Source organism: Tasmannia lanceolata, unplaced genomic scaffold (genome assembly GCF_043159265.1).
Source record: "Tasmannia lanceolata isolate RefF3 unplaced genomic scaffold, GAP_Taslan_0.1 ptg000037l, whole genome shotgun sequence".
NCBI lineage: Eukaryota > Viridiplantae > Streptophyta > Magnoliopsida > Canellales > Winteraceae > Tasmannia > Tasmannia lanceolata.
In genome coordinates, this window is record NW_027518714.1 from 2,081,491 (window position 1) to 2,096,533 (window position 15,043).

Sequence of the window (15,043 nt, forward strand, 5' to 3'; positions counted from 1 at the left end):
CCTCCACAAATTGCGGCTCTCACTCTCTCCTCAATCTCCAGTTGCATTTGTATAGCAATGGGAAGAGGTGGGCCCATAGAAAAGAGAAGAGATCAAAAATATATATATATAGTGAGGCCTGCATGTTTCCATAATCCAAACCATTAATTTGTTTAGCCCGACTTAGATAGGCTGTGCCTCATAAATCATGTTCGGTGGATAATCTTAACCCTCCAATTTGTAAGAGTTTCTATAATTTGTTGTCCCTCCGGACACCGTTGAGGGCCGGCACGCCAGTGAGCCCTTGCTTTCACCTCTTTTTTGCAAGGGCTCCCTTCGGTTTGGACTTCCTCCTGAGATTTTATTTGCTTGGCTCAAAAATACAAGTGAGGAAACTTGGTTACTGATCCAGATCAATTTATTTCATGGGCCTTGCTATGGATGAGCCATGGAGCAAAATTCATCCACATTAGCTTTCAAACCAAATTCTACGTAGAAGGTAGAATTTAGGTTGAAAATCTCGTGAATTGTGCTTTTGCTTTTACTCTCTCTCTCTCTCTTCGCTCTTTCTCTTCTCTCTATAAGGGTAATGGCACCCTACTCTCCGAGTATATGATGTCCAACTGAACACTACCTATCACTATTCTCCAAGGTAATTACCAGTAAGTCAGCTGCCAAATGCCTTTCCTCGAAATTTTCCAAAAGCAGTGTTTTGTTGTTGCACTTCGAGTGTAATGGAAAATTATTTTAGATAATTTTAATTCCTCCCAAAAAGCAAATTTCGTGCATTAGGTTATCTATGGATATTTACAAATGAATACAAAATGGCGAAGGAAAATTTTGATGTTGTAGAAAACAGGGGATTTATAGTTATTGGCCATGGTGTCAAGTTCAAGTCAGCCATTTGCTGTTCATATGAATGGACCACGTATTTATGTCAGAACACGGATGAGAAAAAGTTAACTCAAGTTAGTGCTAACATGTCTGACGACCCTGCGCCGAGGTCATTGCTACCATTGATTTGTGGCATTATCACCCAATTTTAGGTTAAGAAAAATTGTCAATTGGTGACATAAAAATGCCAAAATAGTGGATGGGTGACACCCTTTTGAAAGCTTGTGAACGGAGGTCGAAACACCTTTTTCTGACATGGCCTTTTACCAAAATACCCCTCATGGCAAAAAGAACACGTTATAGTAGATTTTTCTCTCTCTTACTTTTCACCTACCAAAATTTACCGCCAACCTCTTGCAGATTTCTCCATTAACGCCTGAAACCCACGAAGTGTAAGTGAATGCAAGTAGCTTATCTACTCTCTTAGGATTTGTGCTTCCATTAATGCGTTTGAACTCTGTCTTTAATGTATGATAATAACTCTATCAGTATTGTGTGTGATAACCCAGTCTTTATTATGATTGATAACCCTATCTTATAACCCTTTTAAAATGATGACTTAGGGCTTGTGCTTCTATTATCTCTGAAAACGTTCTTATAGAGTTGCTACAAGTGAGTTGAATCACTTCTAGAGTTGGTACCCTACTAATAAAGTTGGTACTAGTGTTTGATGACCCGAATATAGATGGTTTATGTACCCATTTGTACATGAATCACAATTTTTTGCACTTGATAATCCCTTATTTGTTGTTGGTAAGTCCCATATATTTACCTGATAAACCTATTTTGACACTTGACACACCTCGGAGAGGCTTTGTGACCCCATTGGAGGGGGTTGAAAAGCCCTTGTACATTCTTTGTAATTCCCCTTCTACTTACTTGGTAATCTCTTTAGGTACTTGAATATCCCCTTACGTAGAAAGTTGAAAACCCCTAATTAACTACTTGAAACCCCCTTAGGGACCTGATAATCCCCTCAGACCACCTTCTGTATTGACTTGCAAACCCCCATTGAGGTAGTGAAACCCCCCTTTAGAGTCCATAACCCCATTTAAGAACTTGGTAACCCATTGTGTACACTTGAATAACCCTCAAGGAGAGATGAGAAGGCCATTTAGCAACAACTTGATAACCCCTTTTAGAGGCTTGATAAACTCTGTTTAGAACCCCTGTTTACAATTTTAGAAAAATGTCCGAAACAATGGTTTCTCTTCTTTTAACTTTGTTGGGGATTTGAAAGATGATGTTTCTTAGGAATATGTCGGGGGGAAGAAGACATTGTTATCGGTCAGCCGTGGAATCAATTTCGACAAATTTGAAGCTCCAATCAAAAGAAGAATTGGTGTTACAGAAAGGCAGGTTTCACTATCGATAAAATGTCGATACGTTGTCGATCCATATATAGTCACTTTAATGAACGTCAATGACGATGATGTCCTCCAAACAATGTTGAGGATGTTTGACAGATACATGTTCAATTCTATGATGATATACATAACGAAGAGCATAATTGACAATGGTATTAATTCTTTGAATTCGGCAATGCTTCTCCCAAACAATATTTGTACTAGTAGACCCTCTCTTAATCATAACATTCCTTCTACTCTGATTCCGTCCCAAAAAACGTCCGCGTTTTGAAGTGGACTTGCAAGAAGACTACGAAAGTGAATTTGATGGGAGATATGTAAGTGAAGAGAGGGGAGCTGCTCCAGCAGAACCCGGCGTAAGGTGTTGTAGTTATTTGGCAATCTTTCAAGACTTCCATATTTTAATTTATGAATTGATCATATGGATTGAAACTGATTATATATTTCCGAACTATGCAGGTTTCAAATAAACTTAAATTAAACATTGGCAAGTGGTTTGCATGCCAACCATGTTACTGGAGGTATCGATGACTTCCAAAATGTGGGAGATGTTGAAGTGGACTTCAGTAATATTTTTTAAGATGGTTTCTGTGTGAGGGGTTTCATTTTAGAAGAAGAAAGAAATGATGATGACAATGACGATGATAGTGATGATGATTACGATGATGATGATGAGGAGGAAGAGGATGATGACGACTATGGAAAGATCGGTGTTAGTACGTATTGGCAGCGGAGATGAACGTTTTCACCATATGCTCCAATTGACAGAAGGGGTTGTTGCAGGCAGTGCCTAATATATTTTCCAATTCTCATCATAATTATTGCATGCGTCACCTCGCCGCCAATTTGCGATCCGAGTTCAAAGATGTTCTACTCAAGAGATTGTTTTGGAAAGCCGCACGGACTTTGAGAGAGAGTGTGTTCAGAGAAACAATGGAGAAGATTAAGGTGAGGAATGAACGTGCACACAAGTGGATAAGTGACATTGCGAAGGAACACTGGGCTAGGATGCGAGAAGATTGCCGATTGCATCATTGGTAGAGCCCACTAGACATCAGACTACTGACTTTATTCAAAAGCGTCAGAAATTGGGTCATAGTTGGCAAACTAAGTTGACTCATTACGAAGAAGAACGTATGGCATTAGCGAGGGAAGAGAGCCGCCAATATACAGCATATCCGGTTGAGGTTCATGAATATGAAGTACGGTCCCTTGAACTTACAGATGTCGTAAACTTGCAACTCCGCACGTGCAGTTATCATGCATTCCAAACATTTGGACTTCCGTACGGACATTCCATGGCAACCATTGGCATAACAAAATTCGATGCGTACGATTACTGCGAGAAATGATTTAATATAGAGAGATATCGGGATACGTTCGCTGAGGTTTTGCACCCGACACTAGATAGGACCCAATGGGAATTAAATCCAGAATCTTTGATGACAATATTACCGCCGATTGCAAAGTGACCACCAGGAAGGCCTTGTACGAGAAGGTGGATTACATTACAAATGCACCCGATGTCGATAACTCGGCCACAATAGTGAATTTGCAAAGAACCACCCGTGGTAAGACAACAAGTTGACCAAACTGCTATTGGGCCTTCTGCACCAATACTCAGTAGGTCAGGAGTACTTTGCTAAGTTCCCTTCTTCGTGTAAGGGTGTAATTGAATCTTTTGAATGTACTCAGATATTGTGATGACTTCTTTTTGTTATTTTGTAAAGAATGGTTGTCATTAGAACATAAAACTCAGTAGGTCGGGCGTACCTTGCCAAGCTCTATTTAGTTGTTGCTCTCACGCATGTACACCTTGAAAAGGGACTTCTCAACAGTAGGAATTGGATTACCAGCACACACAATTGGATTATCAACCCATTATGTGGGTTGATAAAGCTACTGGCTGTTGGAATTCAGGTTTTCAACTCCTTCAAAATAGGTCATCAACCAATCATAAGTGAGGTTACCAACACACAGAATGAGATCATCAGCCCATTCCCTTGGTTGACAAAGCTACTGGATGTTGGAATTTAGGTTATCAACTCCCTCAAAATAGGTTATCAACCACTCGGAAATGGGGTTACCAGTATACAAAATGGGATCATCAACCCATTCACAAGGTTGATAAAGCTACTGGAATTCAAAATCCAGATTATCTACTCCTTGAAAACGGGGTTACCAATATTCGGAAATGGGTTACCAACGCACAAGTTGGATTACCAACTCATACCTGGGTTGATAAAGCCACTGGAATTCACAATTCGGATTATCGACGCCCTCAAAATTGGGTTACCAACATTCGGTAGTGGGTTACCGACACACAAATTGGGTCATCAACCCAATCCCTGTGTTGATAAAAGTACTGGAATTTACAAACCGGGTTATCGACTCCTAATTTTTTGGGTTATCAACCCATTCAATGGGTATTAAAGCTACTGGAATGAGTGATTCTGGGTTATCGACTACCTCAAAATAAGGTTACCAACATTCGGAAGTGGGTCACCGACTAATAAAATGGGTTATCAACCAATTTTCAGTGTTGATAAAGCTACTGGAATTTGGCAACCATCTTATCAACCTCCCACCTTATGGGGTGACTGACAATGCAAAGTGGGTTATCAACCTAAAAATTGGGTTACCAACAAATTACCTGGGTAGATAAAGTTACTGTAATTGGAAATTAGGCTTACAAACCTTCAAATTTTTGGGGTGATTGACATTGTAAAGTGGGTTATCAACCTAATAAATGGGTCACCAACCATTTTATCAGGTAGATAAAGTGGGTTATCAACCCAAAAAATGGGCCACCAACCATATAAATTTACAAGTTCCTGAGCCATTTACAAACAAGTTTCCCTGTTCAACTTCAAACACAAACACACATCATAACCTGTTTTAATTTACAAGTTCCATAGCCATTAAGAAACAAGTTCCCCTGTTTAACTTGAAACACAAACACAAACACACTTGTCTAAAACCTATTTAAATTTACAAGTTCTCCACCCATTCAGGAACAAGTTCCCCTGTTCAAATTGAAACACAAACACAAACAGACACCATAAAACCTGTTTAAATTTACAAGTTTTCCAACATTCACAACAACTTCCCCTGTTCAAATTGAAACACAAACACAAACAAACACCATAAAACCTGTTTAAATTTATAAGTTTTCCAACATTCACAAACAAGTTCCCCTGGTCAAATCAAAACACAAACACAAACACACTTTCATAAAACCAGTTTAAATTTACAAGTTCTCCACCAATTCAGAAACAAGTTCCCCTGTTCAAATTGGAACACAAACATAAACATACACCATAAAACCAGTTTAAATTTTACAAGTTCCACAGCCATTCACAAACAAGTTACCCTGCCATTCACAAACAAGTTGCCTCATTCACAAATAAGTTCTCCTGCCATTTTAAAAAATGCATACAAGTTCCCCTCCCATAGTTTCTACCATCTCCATTTAAAATCACAGTTTTTACCATGATCATCAAAACCTGTAACTTAAAATGAACATTAAAAGGTTTCCCTATCACACTCTTCATAACACCGAATGGGGGGTTCAAACAAAACACTCTACATGGGAGTTATCATAACTACCTAGAGGGGCTTCTCAACACTGCAAATATGTGGTTTATCAACTACCTAGATGGGGTTTTCAACACTGAAAATGGGGGATTATCAACCTCAACATGGGGTTCTCAACACTGGAAATGTGGGGGATTATGAACTACATAGAGGGGGTTCTCAACACTGGAAAAGAGAGATTATCAATTTCAAAGGGGTTGTCAACAGTCAAAAGGGGGTTATCAACAATGGAAGTGGGGGATTATCAATCTCAAAAGGGAGATTATCAAAAGGGAGATAATCTCTCAACACTGAAAATGAGAGATTATCAAAAGGGGGTTCTCCACAGTGAAATAAAACAGTAGATGTCAACAGTTTCTTATCAAAGGCAACTTACTAGGAACAAAATAAAAAATGAAACCCTATATGTGTAAAGGCTTCCCAATAGTGAAAATAAAACCTTAAACCACAAAGGTAACTTAATAGAAGAAAAATAAAAGTAAAAAAAAAAAAAAACGAAACATGATACCCTACCATACCTGAGACGATGGGGAAGACGCCATAAAAAATGACGATTTCGCCAGAATACGGTCCACTACGAAGAAAAGAGGTTCGGATTAGCATAAGAAACCGCCTCACACCGGAGAAAATGGGTTGATCTTCACGCCGGCCACCACCTCACGAGGGAGAATATGGGTTGCAGGTGGTTAAAAATGAAAAAAAGGAGAGAGAAAAAGTGAAAAAAAGCTTCCAAACAGTTAAAAACGAAGAGAAGTTAAAACGATGAGTTTTTTCTTCTTTAGAGGTATTTAGGTAAAAAGCGAATACGTAAAAGGTGTTTTGACCTCCGTTCACAAGCTTTCAAAATGGTGTCACCCATTCACTATTTTGTCATTTTTGTGTCACAAATTGACAATTTTCCCTTTAGGTCATTTGGTTGTTTATAATACATGGCCCCATATTAAATGCGTTACGGTCCACACAGGGGACCTACATTTCGTTTACAGCGGACTCTTTTATTGACGGAAAACACTTTAAAAACGGGATTCGGTTTTGAAAATAAAAAGGGGCATGAAATGACCGTTGATTTGACTCTTTTAAATGTAAATTTATTGCTTTCATGGGGATTTGAGCTCTCTCCGCTTGTTAATGCCAGTTTTTTTTTTCTTCCCAAAACTGGATTCCGTTTTCCTAGCCGTGCTCTTTATTTACGGAAAATAAGTGCTTGTGGAAACACTTTGAAAACGGGCTTCCGTTTAGAAAATAAAAACGGGGCTGCAATGACCGTTGATTTGACCTTCTCATTGTGTATTTACTGCTTTTATGGGGATTTGATTTTTTCCTAAAACGGAATCCCGTTTTCCTAGCAGTGCTGGCGTGGAGCATTTATCCGTGTGAATGGTTTGGTGATGGTGACATGGAGTTGGAATGAGACGCAGATATTTGGAAGAAGGAAGTAGACAGGCGTAGAACCCATGGAGGAACGCTGCAAACGTTTTCCCCCACGCAACCCTCACGTTCTCTCTTTCACTATTTATACCCTCCTCTTTTCCTATTGTTCCTTCTACCACTACTAATTGGAGAGAGATTTTTATTTCCGGTAAGACCTTTATCTGCTACACTTTTTTTTTTTTTCCCCTTTGCTAGGGTTTTGGCTCTTAGGTGATTTCCCCCCTCTAGGGCTTGATTTTTGAACGATCTCTCATTTCCTTTTGCTTTATAACACATGAATCCAGAATTCCAGAGTTCCGAATTGTGGAATTTATGTTGAAAGTGTTGAATTCACTCAACTCATAATTAAAATTCCATGATTATTATCGCTTTCGTGCTACCTGTTTTTCAAATATTACAGGAAGAATTGTTTAGTGATTCAAGCGCCGTTCGAGCATTTGAACCTCTAAAATATTCTTCAAAGCAGGAAAAATCGAAAAAAATTAGAAGTTTGGGAAATTTGAGTACTAGAATTTTTTTATAGCTTTTGATTGGCACGGACGAACTTTTTTTTTTTTTTTTTTCTTGCAGTAGTACTTGGAATTGTCTTTTGAATTTATTTCATTTTATAGTTCATTAGCACTTGTCAGGAATTATGCGAATATTTGTGATAATACCGATTTTATTTGGAAAATGGTTATTTGGTTTTTGCTGCAGACTGCAAATCAATGGCGTACTTTGGAATTGACTTCAAGCCAGCATTGGAGGGTTATGACTTGCTGTATTCTAATGGAACTCGGCCGATTAAAGCATCTAAAGCTTCGGGCAGAGTCCTGTCAAACTTTACTAAATCCGATTGCATTGCATCTCCTCGGCGGAGATTGTTTATGTCTCATACACATTCAATTGGTAGAGTGAGAGAAGGTGGGAGAATAAGATGTTCCATGGAAGAAGTGTTATCCCCATCCGAATACAAGGAAAATGTCCAAAGCAGTAGCACCAACTGTGTTGAGGAGAAATCGGGTCCTGTCACAAAATTCAAAATGTCGGATTTTGTGCTCTGCGATCGTGTTAGTATCGGCCTCGCTGGAAGGGTATGTTTGTTACAGTCTACCTTATAATGTATATGTGTGTTTAAATGGATAAGAGTGTCTGAACAAATATCTGCACTTCTTTATCCTTTTACTATGGTTTGAGTCTTATGCAGGGAGACGAGGTGATTTTTGAAGCAGTTGTGGGGGACCCACAGAGGTAAATTTGTTATTTATTTGTGTAAGCTCAACTCAACTACTCAACTCAACTAAGCCTTTGTCCCAAACTAGTTGGGGTCGGCTTGTTCTTTATTTGTGTAAATCAGGTAAAAATATTAAAATGTATATCTCGGTCTTGAGACATTCTAATTTTATCTGTTACCGCAGTCCTTTGTATAATTCAGGAGTTGTACTTAGAAAACTTACTAGTACTCAAGCACAGCGCAGAGGGAGGCGTGCTTTAGAGGTGCGTTGCTTAATTCTGTTGTACTTATTTTGAACCCGATAATTCTAACCTTACAATGATTTTCCATGATTTCTCCATGTTGGAATTCTCATACTTCATCAGCTTTCTTGATATGCAATTCCTTACAGGTGCTGAAGAAGCTTGCTCGTCGCCAGCTTATGTATCATTCATATGCAATGCAAGTTCATGGATATGTGTCTCCATCTAGTAGTAGTGACAGTAGTTCTTTTACCCTGGTCCATGGAGTAAGTATCAAGTGAACTCTCATGTTGCTATGTTTATATTACAATTTCCAAGAGTTTAAAATTTAAAATATATCAATTTATCTAGAGAACCAGCTGAAGAGATAGCTGAAATCAGGGGGGGGGCTCTTTTTGACACCAGAGCCTTATTTTTGCAGTATCATGGCAGTTATTCTCTAAGACATTGGCTTCAACTTTCAGATTGGCTTCCAACCCTAGAAGCTACTCTAGCATTGGATGCAGAGTGTGTTAAGAAGGTAGGGGATGACAGGATTGGAGGACCTGCTATTTCTCGACAGTTGCGACTCATACGGATTCTAATGAGAGATCTTTTGATTGGAGTACGTGTCAGCTTTTGTTTTAATAAGTGCATAGTATTTTCGTGATTTTTTCAGTCTAGCAGTCATTATTTGGCCAAGGAAGATTGTACTGAGTGTTGTTTATGTCTCTCCAGGTGAATTACTTGCACAGTCATGGACTTGCTCATACTGAGCTAAGGCTAGAGAATGTGCATATAAGCCCTGTTGATAGGCATATCAAAGTAAGTTCATTATGATGATCGGTTTTGCTTCCCCAACTATAAGTTCTCACAACATACTCTGCATTGTTCCAAAGTGTATACGGTCTTCGCTAGGCATCGCTTACTATTGAAATATTGAATAAATATGGTTCGTAAGCATCTGATCTTTTCCACAGATAATAGTTAGGGTGAGCTGCTCTCTTGTATATATGTTCCATTCTATGTGCCATGGATTTGTGAATTCGAGTTTCTATAATCATAGCATACTGGTATCAATATGTTTATTGCAGGCGCTTTCTATTTACTCTGTAGAGGTTGTCTTTTAAGTTACACTATATTGCGAGATTTGACCATTATTTCTTAGCATCTGATCTAGTTTGTTTCTTTTCCTGCTCTTCTGAAGTAAATTTTTATACATTTTTTAACAATCTCTTTTATTAGGTAGGGATACTAGGAAATGCTGCTGATTTCTATGACAGCAGTCTTAATTATTGCACAATGGAGGGCAACCTGGACAGACGGCAATTGATGATTGCATTTGACATGAGGTAGAATGAGGAGAAATGATATGCTGACTTGAATGCATTTTCTTCTATTTTTTGGGGGGGCCGTTGATGAAGCTCTCTATTGTTTATCTCTGTTGAAAAGATGTTTGGGGTTCATGATGGCAAAAATGGTGTTGAGGGAGCTCATGGACTCTTCAATCTTTATGGAGTTCAAGTCTTTCTTGACCAAGGTACAATAAAGAAAGCTGTGTTGTCGTACTTTTATTTTCAATAAATCGTTTACCTTAATTAGCATATTATGAAAAATTATCCGATTCTATGTTCATGGGGTAGCTCTATCGGACCCATACACCTGATTTTGACACTTGGACCCTGTTCGTTTCAGATTGTGAGAACTGATGGTGAGGGCCCCAACCGATTATTGGCCCAAAATTAAACAAATAATCGGTTGGGTCCTCACCATCGGTTCTCACAATCTGAAACGAATAGGGGTTCTTAATGTTTATGTCAGTATTTTATAAAATGAAACCCTGGCTTGTGATACTGGGTTGAACCAGAACCATTTACTATTGCAGTTTGTTTCAACCAGACCACCTCTGTTTCTTAAAAACCAATTGAACCACGCAGTTCATCCATTGAACTGCACAACGTGCATGAACTGAATGGTTCGTCATGAACCTGAGGATCACTTTTGTCTCAAAACTGAAAATAAATGATATTTTAAAGTTCAATTGATCAATGATAAGTCATTTTGGTTTCAACGTATGGAGGAAAGCGGGAGAAGGTGGGAGAAGAAAAGGGGAGTGTGGGATCTATAGATTTCATGGGTCTTGCATGGACCCATCTCATACTAATGCTCCACCAATCAATGGGGGTAGTACCTTACTTACACCATCAACATTGGCAGAAGAGTAGGGATATACAGCTATTGCCAAATTTATTACCTTGGCCTTCTGGTGTGTGGACGAGATGAGAAGGTGGTGGAAGAAAAGGGGATTGTGGCATCTATAGATTTCATGGGTCTCGCATGGGCACTTCTCAGTGATCTACTCCATGCATTTGAGGCACCTTTTTGTTCCAACCTGCAAGCACTAATAAATATAGGTCCAAATGTCAAAATCTACATATATGCATCCTGCAAGGTGAACAAAACCATTTATAGAACAATCTTGTAATGTGTATGGATATTTTAGTCTCCAAGACATCTATTAATTTTGGAGCATCTCAGTGGTACTACTGGTTATTTTCGGAAGTAGATAGATTTAGTCTTGTCGTCTTTAATTTTTGTTATCATTTACAAGTGCAGGGAAATAATCCATCTTGCTTGCGTGAGTTTCTTTTACCAATTCTAAGCAGAAATTCCCCATCCGGGAATGCGGGTTTGCAAGTTAGTATTTGATTTTCAGCACAACTGAATGGAAATGTGATAGTCCCATTTTCTAGTGCTTTTATTTTCATTTATTTATCTGAAGCTTGAACAAAATTTTTGTCTCTTTTAGATGCTTGATAGGAACTGGGGTGCAGGTTGGAACCTCCTGTCCCTACTGCTTGCAACAAAGCCTTCTGAAAGGATAAGGTAAACAACGATTTAGTTTTGATGTTGATTTGAAAATAGTTAATTGTGTTTAAATATTTCAGGAAAGATATACATATCCATGATCTCTTGTTAAGGAAGAAGAACATAGAACAATACGACACTGCTAACAAATGATAATATTTTATCTGTTATTGTTCAAATAAAAATGAAAATATTTTGGTAAAACTGAGAGTATTACACATAGAATCACAGCAGTGTGTCCCTACTAGGATTTTCTGCTCTGCCAAAATTATCAGTGTTGTGAACATGTTGGCTATACTAGCTTTCTTTGCGCTATACCTGCTTACAGGAATATATCTTTTTCTTTGTTATTTTCTTCTTCTTTTTTTGAAAAAAAAAACATGTTTCTATCAGACTAAAAACATTGTTAGTTGATTGCATTTCAAACTTTTGTGAACATTTAGAGCTAATTTTCTATGGTTTGTCTAGTTCCTATGCAACTTCAGAATTTTTTTTTCCTATAAATATTTCAGGAAAGATGTACATATCCAACATCTCTTGTTAAGGAAGAAGAACACAGAACAATATGACACTGCTAACAAATGATAATATTTTATCTGTTATTGTTCAAATAAAAATGAAAATATTTTGGTAAAACTGAGAGTGTTACACATAGAATGAAAGCAGTGTGTCCCTACTATGATTTTATGCTCTGCCAAAATTATCAGTTGTGTGAACATGTAGGCTATACTAGCTTTCTTTGCGCTATACCTGCTTACAGGAATATATCTTTTTCTTTGTTATTTTCTTCTTCTTTTTTGAAAAAAAAAAAACATGTTTCTTTCAGACTAAAAACATTGTTAGTTGATTGCATTTCAAACTTTTGTGAACATTTTAGAGCTAATTTTCTATGGTTGTCGAATTCCTATGCAACTTCAGAATTTTTTTTCCTATGGCGACAAGTGTACTTGTTACTGACGAGTCAAACATTATATACATAATTGCATCACTCTCCCAAACTTTGAAATTAAGCTTCTAAATATTAGTAACTATAGATTTGGAAACCATACCAATTTGTGTGCTTCACATACAGTTGTTTAGATGCCTTAAGGCATCCATTTTTATGTGGACCGAGATGGCGCGTATACCCATCTATGGATGTAATCAAGTGGGGATTAGGTTCAACTGCTATTCGGATTACCGAGGAGTACATCTATGGCCGGCAACAGGTACTTTGGTTTTTGAAATTGAACATTTTCCAATGTTGCCCTCTGCTTTATATGAAGTTTTACTGCAGTGATTGACCTTGTCCTGATGAAAAAGAATAGACACGGTGAGGACCATTGATCTGTGGGCCACCAGATGATTTGGTGCCTCTGGTTAAACTTTTCTTAGGAAAAACCTAAGAACATGGCATTCTTTATCACTCTTAATCAAGGGGCTAGGATAATCTGATCATGCTGGAACTTATAGCAACAGGCCGACTTATGGTAGCCCCCAGATCACTATATCCAATCATCCAATTGTTGTACATATTGCAGTGGGCAATGTATTTACTAATTAACTCGGATAGTGTTTCTCCTTTTAGCATTTATCTTTTGTATGGGATCTTATTTTGCTCTCTTTACTTTTCTGTAGAGTTGTGATGTCTAAGCAATGTGAAAGTATTTGATATCTAACTTGATAAATAAAGTTTATATAGAAGTGAAGATTTTCTAATGGTTGTGACCTTCATGTTCATAGCGTAGCAGGCTGGCCTACTTCATTGAGTTGATGGAGATGCTGAACCCTTGTCCAAAACCAAAGGTAACTGTTGTTCGATCACTGTCCTATTTCCTATGATAATTCCGAGTTTTGATAATGTAAAAAATAAATAAATACTATAAAAAATTAAATTTTATAGTTTGGTGGCTTGCACTGTCTGTTACTGACCATGACCCTGACTCTTAAAACTCTGATGGAATATGCAGAATTGGCTTGAGCTCCTTCCAGGAAGATGGCGCCTTTTATATTGCACTGGGAGGCACATAGGTCTTACCTTTCGACAGCCTTCCCACAGAGTCCTCATCTGCAATGTATACCTTACATTGACTCAATCATCTGATGCCGAGGACAAACTTTCACTCGCTTCTGACATTGGTTTCACCGTCGTTCTTGGCTCTCAGTGGCCTCACAACAAGGTTGGCACTCCAGGCAGATTGCACATTGGCTCATCAGTTAGCCTAGAGGCTGGAAGGAGAGTCTACCTTAAGGAAGAAAAAGAAAGAGGGAAAAATTCCTTACGCCTGTCAAATTCTCAAGAATCTGTGGCTCGTAAACTCTCTGGTAGAAAGTGGAAGAGGGCGGCCCTAATTAAGGAGCTACCATCAAGCCTTCCGGTGGCCAAGCTTGTCTCTGGCGAGGTTGAAATGACAATGAGTTTGGACTCTCCTGCGCTACAAGATGCTGGCATAGCTAGGAATGTTCTCAGGGAGGTTCGCACGCAGGTCCCACCAGAAATGTTCGATGTGTCTAAACTTGTTTGTGGGACATATGTGGATTCTAGGCTTCTGGTTCTTCGTGGGGTGAACGGATCTGCATTGTTTTTCACAAGATCATGTGTCGGTGATCTGTAGATTAAGATTTGTTGAGTTTATGTAATCATTTTTTCGAATTATCTCTAATCCAACGATGATCTGTAGATAATTGGGATTTTATGTATCAAATTATCTCCAATCCAAGGCTTCATTTCCAAAACGCACACAGAACTCTATTCCAAAACGCATTAAACACTCTTTTTTTCTTTTGAATGATCGCATTAAACACTTTCTATTCATCGAAACATTTTTTTGGGCACTTAACCTGCAGTGTTTCATCTTGACATGGACGCTGTATTTAAGGTGAAGAGAATGCATTGGTCCTTGATGAACTTGGCATGCATTGTTGCCAATCGTCCAAAGATGTAGATGTATCAAGCAGACAGTAAAACCATTTAAAAAAGAAAGAAAGAAGCAAACAGTAAAATTCCTTGGTCCAAAAATGAACAGGATTAACTCGAATAAAGCCCAGTAAAGGTGAAAGATTGTCCTAAAACCCAATTTTGAGTATGTTTGTCCTAAGACTTATTTTCATCATCTTCACATTTTTATGCCTCATGATATCATTAGAGCAGTGCACACTAGACATCTGAAGGCAAAAACTTCCGGTTTGCTTAGTGCAAGGTTTCGGCAGCAATGTTTCCACTACAACAAGGATCGCCCTCCATCTTATTGTATTGGTAAACAGAACCCGCGATTCGATAAATTAGCTTTTTTGAATTGGTGAGGGAATCTGGGAGGGATTTGTTTTACGGGAGGGACTCTGTGAGGATAGGGAAAGAAAAGCCTGAAAAATCAGGAAATTAAAAAAAAATGTGATGATTTTTTCCTGATTTTTTAGCCACTTTTCACCCTCAACTCATTCCTGTCCTCTCAAATCTCTTCTCGCACCTGTCCTACGCCTCTCAACACACCACT

The 15,043-nt window shown here is 38.3% G+C and overlaps 1 protein-coding gene across 2 annotated transcripts; it reads left to right on the forward strand.

Annotated features, from left to right (window-relative positions):
• The first annotated feature begins 7,243 nt into the window (after window positions 1-7,243).
• On the forward strand, window positions 7,244-14,296 carry ORG1 (OBP3-responsive protein 1). 2 transcript variants are annotated; one of them, XM_077371469.1, is made up of 14 exons: window positions 7,244-7,416; window positions 7,965-8,341; window positions 8,455-8,498; window positions 8,666-8,744; window positions 8,873-8,989; window positions 9,145-9,327; window positions 9,441-9,527; window positions 9,948-10,054; window positions 10,155-10,242; window positions 11,319-11,399; window positions 11,512-11,588; window positions 12,643-12,778; window positions 13,293-13,355; window positions 13,520-14,296. In XM_077371469.1, exons 2-14 carry the CDS (start codon window positions 7,976-7,978, stop codon window positions 14,162-14,164), a joined length of 2,073 nt encoding a protein of 690 aa, XP_077227584.1. In that variant the 5' UTR covers window positions 7,244-7,416; window positions 7,965-7,975; the 3' UTR covers window positions 14,165-14,296. The 2 variants fall into 2 exon arrangements, with proteins under 2 accessions (XP_077227584.1, XP_077227585.1); XM_077371470.1 differs by lacking the exon at window positions 7,244-7,416 and adding an exon at window positions 7,440-7,478.
• Window positions 14,297-15,043: the final 747 nt, after the last annotated feature.